The sequence below is a fragment of the Lepisosteus oculatus genome, chromosome 11 (assembly GCF_040954835.1).
Source record: "Lepisosteus oculatus isolate fLepOcu1 chromosome 11, fLepOcu1.hap2, whole genome shotgun sequence".
Classification (NCBI taxonomy): domain Eukaryota; kingdom Metazoa; phylum Chordata; class Actinopteri; order Semionotiformes; family Lepisosteidae; genus Lepisosteus; species Lepisosteus oculatus.
The window spans coordinates 13907457-13922161 of NC_090706.1; the positions used below are offsets into that span (position 1 = coordinate 13907457).

At 50.4% G+C, this 14705-nt stretch overlaps 1 protein-coding gene across 5 annotated transcripts; it reads left to right on the forward strand.

Annotated features, from left to right (window-relative positions):
• The first annotated feature begins 927 nt into the window (after positions 1-927).
• c11h19orf67 (chromosome 11 C19orf67 homolog) lies at positions 928-5764 on the forward strand. 5 transcript variants are annotated; one of them, XM_015349191.2, is made up of 8 exons: positions 928-1030; positions 2115-2296; positions 2733-2862; positions 3516-3660; positions 3841-3941; positions 4397-4624; positions 4746-4901; positions 5327-5764. In XM_015349191.2, exons 2-8 carry the CDS (start codon positions 2167-2169, stop codon positions 5469-5471), a joined length of 1035 nt encoding a protein of 344 aa, XP_015204677.2. In that variant the 5' UTR covers positions 928-1030; positions 2115-2166; the 3' UTR covers positions 5472-5764. The 5 variants fall into 5 exon arrangements, with proteins under 5 accessions (XP_015204677.2, XP_015204679.2, XP_015204676.2 ...); XM_015349193.2 differs by having other exon boundaries at positions 996-1030; positions 2119-2296; XM_015349190.2 differs by lacking the exon at positions 928-1030 and adding an exon at positions 1037-1146.
• The last annotated feature ends 8941 nt before the right edge of the window (positions 5765-14705 follow it).

Consider the following 14705-nt stretch of genomic DNA (forward strand, 5'->3'; position numbering starts at 1 on the left):
GAAAGCTTTACATTAATATACATACTTAAAACAGTATATATGATCACATCTCATTACATTTTGACACGGTAACAGTTACATAGCAACAATTTTCTTTTTTTCTGGTGCAAATCACATTCTTTATTTAAACATGATAATGTTTTTCACAGTTTCTTGAGATGTTGACCTATGCTCTCTATTTCCCACAGATTTTCTGCTTCCTCCCTCCCTTCTCCCCACAGATCTCTGAGGTAATAGTTCTCTCGGGTGATGAACAGGGCCAGGCTACCTGCTGCCTTGACTGGGACCTCGATGCCTTTGAACAGCCCCATGTTCCTCACTCTCCACAGGGCGTCTTTCCCACTGTTCACCACGGCCCAGATCCTGTCAAACACGTCAGGAGGAAGCTTGACAGGAGAGATGCCGTATCTAACGAAAGCAGCGGTCAGGGTAAATTGGGGCGAGAGAGCCTGCAACCAATCGCTCAATGCGGGCCATCATACAGCACGATGTGTGCGAAGGACAGTCATCCGAGGCGAGGGGCGAGGGGCGAGGGGCGAGGGCTCTGACTCTGGGGTGGGGAGCAGATCTGACCGCCACAAAAAAAAAAACACGCAACAGCATTTCCACAGAGAAAATGGCAGCTGCTGTTGACGGAAGGAACTAGTGGCGCACGGGTATGTTTACAGTATACTGTATATAAGCGGGTACTTATCCTTGACCTTGCCGAACCTGCAACATGTTTTGACTCTTTTCCCCCATTCCGCGCACGCTTTCCCACAGTGGCTGTCAAGAGTTATCTACCTCTCAGCCGAAACGCTGTTTCCCTGCTTCTCTTTTCAGCATGGAATTAACCTTGTACTCGTTCCTTCGCACCCCGCAGTGATCTCTGTTTACTGCTCTATTCCGGTCATGCTGGTAAGACACGCCCCTGCCTGAACTGGGGGAGGCCGGCTGTACTTATCAGCCAATAGGATTGCAATACACCCTCTGCGCGGGCCGGCAGATCACGTGCGGCGCCGGAGGCGGTGCCCCGAGGCGCGAGGGCGTGGTGAGTAACGCCGTTGGACTTTTATCGAATGAAATTTATTTTTCTAAGTACGGTTATCAATACTTTCTCCTCACATCCGCGACCACACTACCTTGTTGCGGATTTTAGGAGCGAGGGTCAGCGAAAACATCCAACATTTGTTTTGATATGGCTAAAATTATGTTCTTGTTATTATTAGCATCCGTTTTTTAAATATAATTAGTCTCATTATATACGATCAATTTGTAAAATGGGGCGGGTACATTACGCTATCATTGTATAGTCCAAACCATTGTAATAAACTAATATTTTTATAAGTTTGAATGAGGATCCTAAATGTGTTGTTGTTTAATACCGTAGTTACAGTATAAAGTTTTTCGTTGTTATAGTATAAATGTACTTTACATGGTATACCACAGTTAACTATGTTGTAGTAAAGTGTTATATAGCTGACTACAGTTTGATGTGGTGTAGTTTATTACAGTTCGCCATGGTGTATTATAGTTTACTATGCTGTAGTATAATTTATTATAGTATACTAGAGTTTACAATGTAGTATTACAGTTTAATATAGTTACAATATAGTTTACCATGGTGTAGTACCCACAGGTAAGGACACCTCTGATTTTGCCCTATTATACCACAGCTCCGCTGGTCTTTACTGTGAGTTACTACAGGAAGACATGGAGACTGGTCTAGTGCTCTTTAGCACAGAGTGTGAGGTCTATGTCAATCCTCAGCTACATGTATGAAGTTTCTGATTGTCTTATTGAGAGCCCAGCTGTGTTTGGGGCTGAGCAGAAGAGACTGCCAGGGGACCTGCCCCAGAAACAGGAAATTGAGAGCTGGATTGTGTAGGCGAGCAAGAGACAAGCACTTCTTTACAGAAGCAGGTATTTCTGTTGGGGTCTGTGGCAGTCTGCCTGCCTGCCTTCGCTGTTAAAGATCCGACTGTGTGTGAGAGAAATGATTCAATAATATTTCAGAATCAATTAGCTATTGATCATCAAACAAGCAGGGCAGATCGCTTCTGGTCTTTAAACCATCTTGTGTTCTCAGAACAGCTGCTTGTTTGTGTGTGTTTAGCTGTCAGAGTGTGTTTCAGATAGACCCACTAGAGACAGCAGAAGGCAATTGTATCCTCCCCACTCTGGGAGATGACATCCGTCAAGGCCCAGTCCCAAGGGAATGAGCCAGGGGATTTTCCTGAAGAAGACCCCAGGCAAGAGACCCTGTTCCTAGGCACCAGTCAGGGAGAGACACTGGAGCAGCCAGCTGCCTGGGATGGTGAGAGAGCCTGGGGTCATCTGATCCACACCGAAAGACCTGCACATCAGTGTGAGGCTCTTGTCTGTCCACAGCGATCTCTCCAAACTGTGATTGAAAGTGGTCTTCACTCTCTTTGCTTACACTATCTGTTGGATCTCCTCTTTGACACAAACGAGAGTCGTTCCCCTCCTACACCCAAGGAGCTCTGACAGGCAGTTCTGATTGTGAGTGAGTGTGCCCTTCCGGTAGTCCAGCGTGTTCACGGCAGGCCTCTCTGCCCTGCCAAAGCAGCACACTGCTCTGCGTGTGGCTGCGTGTCTTTGGCTTGACAGATGGCTCCAGGAGGGTGGGAGCTACAGGCATGCTCCTGTCGTTGAGTGTATTGCTGCAGACCGAGCCAGCCACAGGCCGCCCCCTGGCTGTGAGGAGTACTGCTGTCCGCCTCTGTCCACAGAGCTCCCTGGGAGCCACCCCTACACCTACTGCCGCGTCAGCACCGTGGACGAGAAGCTGTGGCCGATCGAGCACCACCTGCAGTGCCTGCTGAAGAAAGTGGATGAGTTTCAGATGCACCTGCTCTACAGGTGGACAGGATCACGCTTCTACACCAGCTTGTACTGTACTTTGTGATGCTATACACACCAGTACACTGTACTGCAGTGTATAGTGCAGTATACTACAGAGTAATGCTGCAAAGTGTACTGTAGTTCTCCGCAGTCTAGTACAGTGTAGTACTACAAAGTGCAGTATGTTCAGTGCAGTCTAGTACAGTGTAGTACTGTATAGTCCAGTAACGTCTAGTACAGTGTAGTACTGTGAAGTGTAGTGCAGTCTAGCGGAGTCTAGTATGGTGTTTTACTGTGAAGTGTAGTATGTTCAGTGCAGTGTAGTACTGCAAAGTGTAGTGTAGTTCAGTACAATCTAGCACACTCCACCAGGGGACATAACCCAACCTGTAGTAGTACTGAAACAAACTACAGTGCAGGACAGCAGCCCAGTGCTACAGGAGGCCTAACCCATTCAGTTTAGATCCAATGGACCCCCCATGTTTCAGATTCCGAATGAATAGAAAAGTACTGCTCAGCCTAGTTGTGTACCCTCAGAGGCTCTCCCAAGCCACACACCACATCCACAAGTGAGGGGATCCCTGATGTAACAGGGGAATTGAGCACAGGGTCCCCCTGTGCAGTGCAGTGCAGTCCTGTGACTCTGATGTCTATCTGTCTCCGGGCTGCAGTCGAGATCGGATGCCGAAGGAGGGCTTCACCGAGGCTGTGCTGACCTTCTTCAGGAGCTGCCAGCCCTACTTCGCCTACCTGGAGTCGACCGCACGCAGCGTGGCCCCCAGCCACAGGCCCCTGCCACAGCCCGTTCGGACACGGGTGAGAGACCAGACAGGCGGGCTGAGCCCGGGAGGGGGAGAAGGGTGAGAGAGTGGGGAACGCAAGGACGGTAACATAGAAGGTAGCAGAGAGAGGAGGTACTGCAGTAGATGTGATCACCCAATAGTCTTACCTTTCACCTTCTCTCTGTGTCTGTGTCTACCTCTGCCTGTCTGCCAGCTGTTACAGTTTTCCCACCTACTGTGCAGTCGATTGGAACAGCTGGTGCTGATGTATGCCTCCCTTGGCCTCCTGTCCCTGGAGGAGACTGACCCCTGCAGGTACACCGTAGTACTACACCCGAACTGCTCAACACCCCACACACAGACCCCCGCTCGCTCTCCCCCTGCCTTCCTCAGCCTGGCCAGTGTACTTTCTCAGGGTCAGCAGTGAAGCCTAGAAATCTGAGAGGAAGTACATTTAAGAGCAGGGGGCTCAAGAGAGGCTCGGGCAGCAAAGACCAAGTGCCCTAACAGCCAGTGTCAGTGGTCCTGATGTCCCTAGCTGCCTATGATATAAACAAGAAAACAACTGTGACATACTGTACAGAACACAAAAATAAAACCGAATGAAAACAATTACTGAAAACAGGAGGGTGGGAGCATGAATTAGTTTACCTAGTCATATGGTCCCAGCCACTACCTTGCCTCCCTGGCAAGTTATATCAGGTAACTGGCCTCGACTTGTTCAGGGACCCTCTCTTGAGTTGTTCTGCTACCCCCCCCATCTCTCTCAGTCTCTCTCAGTTCCACTGCGGCGAGGTGCAGCTCGGGCCGGGCTGCCGCGTCTCGGCGTTCCGCTACTGCCGCCCCTCCCCCTTCCACGCCGGCGGCGCCCCGGGGCCGAGGAGCAGGCTCTACAAGTGCGTCCGCTGGAACGTGGAGAGGGCGCCGGGGCGCAGCTGGAGGGAGGCGGCTGGAGGATGGGCAGAGGGCGCGATGGAGACGGGCGTGGAAAACGAGTAGTGAGTGAGGCGAGGCGGGTGGTACGCGGAGTCCGAGCAAGAGAGGATGAGGACTGAATGAGCGGACCCTAGTCTCATGGCAGAGCATGGTTTCCCCTCTCACCCCTGCGTGTTTCTGCAGCTACTTCCTGTGCTGCGAGCTGCCAGCAGGCGGGCTGAGCAAGACGGAGAGCGGGGGCGGAGTGGCCAGCAGTCCACTCAGACCTCCGTGCGCCTGGTCCATCGGGCAGTGGGTACAGATCGACCCTGATCCCGAAAGGAGTGACATCTATGACTGGTAAGAGGAGGGAGGGGCGATGTAAGTAGTACTGCTAATGCCGAGCGCTGCTTTATGTTGAGCAGTAGGTGGCGCTCCTCCCTCTAGATTGTAACTTCCACACCCATGGTGATCACAGCAACTGTACTGTAAGAAATGCTGTTCTTTGGATAAGATATTAAATCAAGTTCCTGGCTACTTGGTCATATCTATTGGTCAGAGCAGAGGTGTTAATCACACTGGACTCCTTCTAGCCCCCCCTTACCTGAACTGCGGCAGCAGTTTCTTGCTGCTCATTGGGACTGCACTTCAGTCGGAGGTGAAGCAGAAGTGCACTGGGATGAAAGTCATTCTTCATATACAAACTGTACTGGTGCTTAGAACAGTGACAACAGCAGTGCGTGTCCAGAACAAGACTCCTACAGGTCTGCATCTCTTTCTCTCAGGGTGTTGTGCGTTGTGCCCAGAGGGGAGTACAGGCCACTGCTGTTTCTGGGGGAGGAGGAGCCCACGGTCAGCACTGCCACCGACTACCTGTTGGGGTTGCTGCTGAGACAGGGCCAGGGGAAGCCAGGGACCGAGGGCTACTGAGGTTCCTGCGACAACATGCATCAATGCCACAGCACTCAGACAACCACTGCAACAAAAACTCATGATTTATGTATAAACTTGCTCTTCCACTTCTAACAGCAGCTCAGGTCACAGGTCTTCAACACTGCCATCTAGCAGGCCACTTGTGGTACAGCATCCTACACTGCACTTCTCACAGGGCTGCACTTCCAAGATATTTACAGCTTTCTTACATTAATACGTAGACCTATCATATTTCGTACACAAGTTCTTAAAAAGCATATTAAAATTGGTAGACTTGCTATTAAAATACACCCTGACCGGTCTCCTTTCTTACATTCTTCAAATTAATTTAGCTTTATTTGTCCATATGGTGCTTTTCACTTACCTTTCCAGAGATCAGGATACAGGACTTGGCTCGCTTGCCGCTTTATGACACAGAGGGCAGTCAAAGGCGACACAGAGTGCAAGAAAACTAAAAACAAGCACAGCCGATGCAGTGTGGCCTTGTTTTCACACAGGGTCTCACAAACACCTTCCTCTGGCCCAACTTAAGACCACTGGAATTGTTCTTTGACAGGATTGCCTTCCATTCTGCCTCAGTGGCTCTTTCAGTTTCTCAGGAGATGCCCAATCCCAGGATCTCACCCATATCCATCAACAACGACCGCCATCTTGTGAACCTGATACCTCTTTATTCCCCCTCAGCCCCTCATCCTGAACTGCAATATCCTGCCTCTAGAAGGGCTGTCTCTAGGCCTGTAGTCTGACCACTGGCACAAGGTCACAATGTTGACCTTCAGAGCTCTCTGGTGATCTGGCAGCAAGAGACCTCATGATGGAAGATCACCCCAGCGGAGCACAGGCTTGACCCAGTACACTAAGTGAACTTTTCTTGATTCATTTTCTTGTATGTTTATGTGTACACTTTTTAGTGAAAGAACAATTGCAGAGTTTTATTAAAAAAACATTTTATTTTAGGAAAAATGAAATAACTACATATTTTACATAAATCAAACAAAAAATTAAACAGTTTTCCAAATTCAAGAAAATCAACCTGTATATAAAATCACCTCCCTTCCTTCCAGCTGAACCACAGCCTCAATTACAAAATAAACTTTCCAACACTGGAGAAAAATCACATTTAGCTGCCATTTCACAGAACCTCGAACCTCCAGCCTGAGGCCCATGCGTCTCCCCTTTCCCTTTTTCTTTCAAGTTACAGGAGGCGTTTGACCTAATTATTAAATTGCACAACTACACAAAAGCACAACCATTTACTGAAAACACATCCTAAAAGATTGAAGACTGGCCTATAAAACGCTCTTCTTCAGTCTGTAAGGTAAACAAATGACCTGACCTGAGCTACTGCACACAAGCATTCAAACATCAGAATGAAAAAAACCTGCCTTCTCCCGAAGTCTATTAGACTTAGGTTCAGGATCAGCTGAACACATTTCTCTAATACACGTTTGTATTTGCAAGTTTCAATCCCTTCTGTAGTGCGCTCCGTAACTTCTAAGTTCCTTACTTAAAACTACTTCACAGCTTTTCATCTGCCCTACAGTGGAAATAAAAACAACCTGCATTCCCTTTTCCCGATGTCAGAAATGCACAGGCACTGCCATCTCCCTTCTGTCAGAAAATAGAACTGCAGAAAAAAGTCCAGCTTTTATTCAAACATTTACCAAGGTCTAAACAGGGAATTTATGTTCTTGCATTAAGGACAGTCTACTAAATAACAGTTCAGCAAATAAAATTAGTTCCGATTGTTATAAGCACCTGCAGTGCATTGCCTTGGCACAAAAGTTCATGCTTAAGTCTTTAATTGTTAGAACAATACTATCTCCAAAAGTCCTTCCGATACACACGTGCTGTGCTACAATCCAGTAGTACAGTGCTGTTTAATCACATTTTCACAGTATCCTGTGTGAATAGATTGTACCATCTGACTGCTGTCCCACCCTGCGCTGCTAGAGCCCCGAGGTGTCACAGGTTTCGAGTGCGGTCTTGAGCCTGCTCTGTAAAGAGCACCCGAACAGGAGTACCCAGGGGTTTGCTTTATACAGAACAGTAAAAGCCACCTTTAACTCAGGACACCGTTGAAAGCCATTGGTCCTCGTACCATTTGAGACTAATAAATCTTTAAGCACATAAATTAAATTAAATGTGGTATCGTACCAGAAGTGTTCAGAGTGTAAGCAGGTGTGTAAGATAAACCTGAAAGAACTACACAACCATAATCTCCCCTTCCCTCCTCCACTGTGACAAGGGAGGGCTGCCAAAAAAAACTGGAGTCTAGAAGAGGAAGCCCATTACAGGGCCTCACTGATCCCTGACTTGGCCAGTTGCTCCCTCAGTATGAATCAATTGTCAAAAACAGTAGGGAAAAAGAGGAGAAAACACAGAGATCCACAGAATTACGGAGAAAATAGTGCAATAGATAAAAAGTGGAAACTCTTATCATTTAGGTGATTAACCTCCAGAGTTCACAACTGCCCCTGGTTCAACGTGCCAGCATACATCACTGGTTTTGAAAACCGCTTCTGCATCACCCTTCTGTTAAAAAGAGTCCATTAGGAACTACAGCAGCTCAACTCTGCAAAAATGTTCAGTTCACTGGAGCTTTGTCCACTGACCATCATTCTTCATTGGTCTAAAGTACTAGAGAGCCCGAACGGACATAGACATCTTCTGATCTGCAGTGAGATCACCTTTCCTGTAGCTTTGGAAACAAGGCTCAGGATTTAAGCATGCATTTCAACAGGCAAGACTTTTGTCTAAAACCTGAATTTCATGCTCAACTTATTTCAGCCCTGTATCCCTGAAATGTATCCTGTCATCCCTGAATCCAGACTGGCACAAAAACCATACGAGTCTCCTGAAGAATAAGTGCCGTAAAAATGTAATAGCTGCTTCAACAGGCACAACACCTGTAAACAGAATATTAACCACAGAACATGCTGCATTCAGGAGAGAAAATATTAAAAGACAAATGCAGAGAAAGCAAATATGCTGCAGACAGAGCTGACTCGTTCTGCTGATGCTAGCTCTCTGAGCCACACACCAATCCCACTGTTCTCAGAAACTTGGGCTGGCCAGCTGTCTGCCTTCTTCATTGTTACAGACCTCTCTCTTCCCCATGAGGTACCCTACACCCTTTTTCTCCCTCTCTCTCCACTCTCAGCTCCTTCTACCCCTCTCCTTTGACTAAGCCCTGGCCTAGCCAGCCTCTCTTGCTCCCACTGTGCCCCTCTGTCTCCAGTCCACACCAACCAAATTCTTCCATAGCTAGACATGGTCTATGCATTGGCAAAAATTCAAATCTGCTAACTTGTTGCAGGAGTAGAAACACTGCTGCCCCATAAAGATAATGAGCTGTTTTTCTCCCCCACCCCCCCCTTCAGTCCCCTCTCTCTCTCTACTGCAACACAGCCCATCCTCCTCTCCCCTCCCCCTCGCTCTGTTCACCCTTTGTTCCTCCACTCCTCTGTTCTGATTATGACATCAGCAACCGCAGCGTCCCCTCAGACAGAAAGACCCAGGAAATTATGTCATGGCCTTGGAATGCCAAGAGGCCTCCCACACACAGACTCCTCTACAGCACATCGCCAACAAAACAGCACAGATGAAGCCTCTATCCCTCCATCTCCCTCCCAAAGGAGAGAGGAGAAAGAATTTCAAACTCTCATTTTACTGCCGTCATGTTACGCCCAGAGCCCAGCCAGATTAAAGCATGACCTTCGACCTCTCCCTTCCCAAAACCCACTTCCAGTGTTGTCGGCAGGATGGCAGCACTAATGTTGTAAGCTGTTTGCCAAGAGGCTTCAGCTCTGTTTTTTAGTTCACTGCCTGTTCGAACAGCACAAGGCTCCGTCCCTCTGCCCGAGATCCTTCCTTCTGCAAAGGAAGACAAGTCTGATACCAAGTCCAGCAGTCAGGAGTCATCCTTCAATTAGAGATCATCATTAATTAAAAAAAAAACACATTATTAAAGTAAACACTATCAAGAACCCCAGCTGGCAGTGATTCATGTTTTCCGTGCAGGTGTTGCCTCACGCCGGGAGGATGAGGTATTGCACCTGTAGCCTGACTGACGATTGATAGCTGATGGATCTCAGATGTGTCTCCAGCCCAAAACCATATCAGTTGTTGATTAGGAAAGCCAGAGCAGACAGCCCTCATCTGATTACAGATTCCTTAGATCCCTCAGGTGGCTTTTGCTTCCTGCTGCAAATTGACAGTTCTGACGATTATACATTAGACACTTAATTGATTGCTGATCAGTTTTCAGATTGAAATTGATTGGTTGCCGACTGCTCTCCCTCCTTCCAGTAGTGATTATAAATAAGGTGCCGATTGGTGGTAGGGTGGTTTTTCACCCTGTCGCTGACCAGGGGTGAATTATCGGTTATTGATCAGTGATGGATAAGGATATTGCTCAGTGGCGTGTCTTTTGATTGAAGATGATTTCAAGTTATCAATCAGTGATGCTTCCAGGTTTTGGAATGGAACTGAAGTGAATGAGCTGAAATGAGCAGCGCTGGACGGCGGGTTATTGATCAGTGATGAACAGGTATTGATGGCTGGCGTGCTCCCGGCTGTGCCTCAGTGGTGAGTCTCCAGCTCCACCACGGTCCAGTCACCCTGGCTGCAGCCGTGGTCCTCGGGGGAGTAGCTGGTGACGGCGGTGATGCTGGCACCGGGGGGGTCAAGCGGAGAGAGCAGCTCGGGCCAGCGGCTCGACTCCAGCGGGCTCAGCGTGCCCCCCGAGCCGGTCAGCAGCAGGGGACAGCGCTCCCCCGCCAGCAGCAGCGTCTGGTTGATCAGCTGCTGGACCATCTCCGCCTTGTTGACCCAGTCCAGCTCCAGCAGGGGGCGCTGCGGGTCGGGCCGCTCCTGGCTGTGCAGGTCTTCCTCCTTCCCCGTCGCCGCCTGCAGCTCCCCACACTCCTCTGCCCCCTCCCGCCGGATCCACACCCCTTCTCCCTCCTCTTCCTCGTCCGTGGTTTCCATGGCCTCGTAGATGGTGCTGAGCGCGGAGGACGGCGAGAGGAGCACCGCCACTGGTGCCGTTTTGTTCTGCTGCTGCTGCTGCTCCTTGCACTCCTGTTCCTGGCGACATGCTGGCTGCGTCTCCTCGCATGGGATCTCCCAGTGCAGCGGGGCTTCTCCACCCTGCCGCTGCTGCTGCTGCTCCTCCAGCTGCGGCTGCTCCCCTCCCAGGAGTTCAGGGCTCCATCGGAGGAGGTGGCCGCCCTCGTTCTGCCCCCCGCCTGCAGAACAGTCAAGATCTCTTGGGAAAGTGTTGGAGGAGAAGGACGAAGGGAGGGACGTAAGGGAGGAAAGGGATCACAGGCAGAGGGAAAGGAGAAACGAAGGGAGGTGAAGGATAACAGGCAAGGAGAAAGGAGAAACAAAGGGAGAGGGAGGGAGGATCTCAGGCAGAGGGACAGATGGTGAGAAAAAATGAAGTAGAGATGAATAGAGGGCAGGCGGTGAGAGAAAGCTGCCCTGGGTGAGTCCAGACAGACACCAGGCAAGCAACAGGATGGCCAACACAACAGCAGCAGGAGATGAGTGTGATCCTTCAGGAGCTAGATGTGAGAGACTATCACCTATCCCTGGTGTCTGTACAGATAAAGAGGATGATGGAATTACAACAGGATTTCCTGCCCTCCACACTACCAGGAAATATGCCAACATGCCAGGTTCAGTGGAGCAAATCATTAGGTGAAAATAAATGCCGACATTGAGCAGTGCTGTTCATTAATGACAATTACGCATGTAATGGATTGTCTTTATCAAATACTTAAGACTGCAGATACAGCACAGAGTATGCAGGCCCTGTCATAACCAATTATTTTCTAAGAGACTGTACATGTGGAGGACATGGACTCATTCACTGTGAACAGCGCCGCTGCACTGCAGGCATCCTACAGTCCTCTGTCCGGCAGGCGTCCTACAGTCCAACAACAGGTGATCTACAGTCCTGGTTCTTGATACGAGACTCAGTGGCCTCTGACCTCACCATCAATGAATCGGTGATTATCTGAATGAAACCAACTAAATTATTCAGTATTAATTAGCAAACAATTGGAAAAAAAACGTATTACTTGAGGACTGGTATGAGCTATCCCTGACCTAATCCATCAATGCCAGAGAGGAACATATGCAGATCAGAGCTTGTGAACTGCTACCCACTCCACCTAGTTCCACTCCAGGGCTTGAATACAACAAGGCCAGCACCTATATGGCGATGGTCATCCTGCTGGGGGGACTGTTCAAGAGGTGCTGGGAAGGCTGGTTAGATCCTATTGAGAAGGACTCCTCTTTTCCCAACCCAGGGAGCATCCCGCTCTATACCGCACACACCTTAAAGGAAACAGGACAGAGACCCACACTACTACAGCAACAACAGCCATTTCCATAGTCAGAGAGCACCGGCCTCTCCCAGGAGGAGCGCAAACGTGTTTTGCAACACAGCTCAGATGCCCCCTGAGCACCATTAACAGGAACACAGATTGTAAACACCCAGGGCCGAGGACAGGACAGAAGACCCAGAGCTCTCACCCTCCCTTCCCCCAAGACACCCATGATCAGTACAGAGCACCAGGCAGTTCCTGGATCAACACTACACGCCAGCTTGAACAGAGACAGGCAGACGGGTGGAGCGACAGATCGACAGCAAGAGAGCTACAGGCAAAAAAAAACCACCAACACAGAGCGTGCAAGTGCAACAGGCTGGCGGGAGAGGGCAGGGGGTTAGCCAAAGCAGAGCGCAGAGGTTCCGTCAACACAAGAGAATAAAGGAATTCGGATCGAGAACCAGTTTTGTGCAATGAAGTGGCCACTCCTGTATATGCAGTAACCACAGAACAGAGTGCAGAAACTCGGAACAGGAGAAAGGAGCCAGCCAGCGCCGTGAGAGCGTGCGCACCATGCAGGGAAACCGGGCCGGGCTGAGCCGAGTCTCCGTGCTCCTCTTCGGGGAAGCGGGCCTAGCGAGGAGGGAAGAAAGGGCGTTGCTGTCAACATGCGCGTTAAGATAGCAGCACAGCAGGCTTGTCTGCAAAGAGAGACGAGTCCCAGGAACAGCACCAGCAGAGGGGCTCCAGTGAGGACAGGAGTCACCCCTCCTTAACAGCAGCACCAGGCCCTCTCCTGTCCCTCGGGGGGCAGATCCAGGCCCGGTCCTCTCCTCTGTCTGTGGGGCAGATCCAGGCCCGGTCCTCTCCTCTGTCTGTGGGGCAGATCCAGGCCCGGTCCTCTCCTCTGTCTGTGGGGCAGATCCAGGCCCGGTCCTCTCCTGTCTGCAGTGCAGCGCCCGGCCCGGCCCTCTCCTCTGTCTGTGGGGCAGATCCAGGCCCGGTCCTCTCCTCTGTCTGTGGGGCAGATCCAGGCCTGGTCCTCTCCTCTGTCTGTGGGGCAGATCCAGGCCCGGTCCTCTCCTGTCTGCAGTGCAGTGCCCGGCCCGGCCCTCTCCTCTGTCTGTGGGGCAGATCCAGACTCGTTCCTCTCTCCTGGAGGCAGCGCCTGGACCGGTCCTCTCCTCTGTCTGTGGGGCAGATCCAGGCCCAGTCCTCTCCTCTGTCTGTGGGGCAGATCCAGGCCCAGTCCTCTCCTCTGTCTGTGGGGCAGATCCAGGCCCAGTCCTCTCTCCTGGAGGCAGCACCAGGCCCGGTCTGGTCCTCCAGCGCCGAGCAGTCAGAGCAGCAGAGGGAAGGCAAGTGCTCACCTCCCTCCCCTGTGCATGCGCTGCTGGGGGTAAAGGTCACACACACACCCCTGTACGTAATGAATGAGCAGGGACGAATCTAGGGTAAGTGGAGAGTGACATGTGCCCTTAGACATGTCCAGGACACAGGGATCCTGTGGGCTAATCGCTAGTGCTACTATACTTTCAGATTTGACCATCTATATAAGTGTTTGTCCAGCAGGTGGGAGGTAGTCTGTGATGAATCTGCTCCCCCAACACCACCATTCAGATAAACACAGCTTCTAAAGAAAGGAAAAGGCTGAACATGAGCTTGTGGCCAGAATTGTCAGATCTCAGTGCTGGAATAAGTTTTTTTTTTTGGGGGGGGGATATTTTGATTGGCAACAGCTGCTGGAATATGGGATAAATTTACTGGGCATCAAAATCGAGCCTACACAGAGCTCACCATGACAGGATCCCCCCCAGTGAACAGCTTAAGACGTGTCTGCTCTGCCCTACATTCAGTCCGATTTTCACCGATAAAGGTACTGATGGGCTTTAAAAAGGTTCAGATCGAACAGACACGCACACCAAGGGAATACTCTTTCCGTTCGGCCAACTAAAAAAAACGATGAGTACCCTTTTGCAGACTCCATGTTTCTACCACTGGCTTCTGATGAGCTGTGTCCTGTCACTGGCCCAGCCCCCGGGGAAAATCCCAACTCAAGGGACACACACGGATCACAAGGATGGACTCTGGGAAGGACACGGGGTATACAGTGAAAATGCAAAGGTGGGGAATCTAGCCAAGACGCTATCCCTCTTCTCGCTCCCAACCCTGAGAAGAACTTCGTGCATCCACAGCTCCTCTGTGATCGGAGCACGGCCCTGCAGACTAAACTCACGCATTCCCTCAAACAGTCCTACAGCATCGGAAAGTCAGGGCAACCCAGCTGCCTTCGCCCCCAGTGAATCGATGATAAAACGTCAGAGTGGGACGATGCTCACTCAACACATCACCGTGTTCAAACCGCATTGATCAGATTGATCAGGCCGCCTACTGAATTTCACTTGGCACCCTCAGCCTTTTTAAGAGATCCAGTAGAAAGCTATTAACAGGAAAAAATAGGCGTGTTGATCATACCAAGGGAAAGAAAATTCCCCGTTTTGTCTGGGAATCGGAATGAGTCTTGGAATGAAGCTTAGATTCAGCGACAGAACTGAGGCACATCCTCCTGGCAGGGCCAGTCTTAAAGCAGAGCCGACATCTCATCTTTATCTTGCCCAGGCAGGAAACAGGCACAGGGCTCCCTGGAGAGACCGTTCCTGCACTGGGAGCACCTGGCCACTCTCGCCCCCTGAGCACTCCCACAGACCACTGCCCCCTGCCTGGGCAAATTCAACCAGCTCTGCAACTGAGGGCCAGCACCCGAGCCCAGAACAGGTACAGGGTCTCTCAGGGAACTCAAGGATCCCCCCCCCACCTCCTTGCCTCCCCCCCACTCCCCTCCTCCCAACACCCCCTGCGTTAAACAAACTGTCCAGGAAACCCGCAG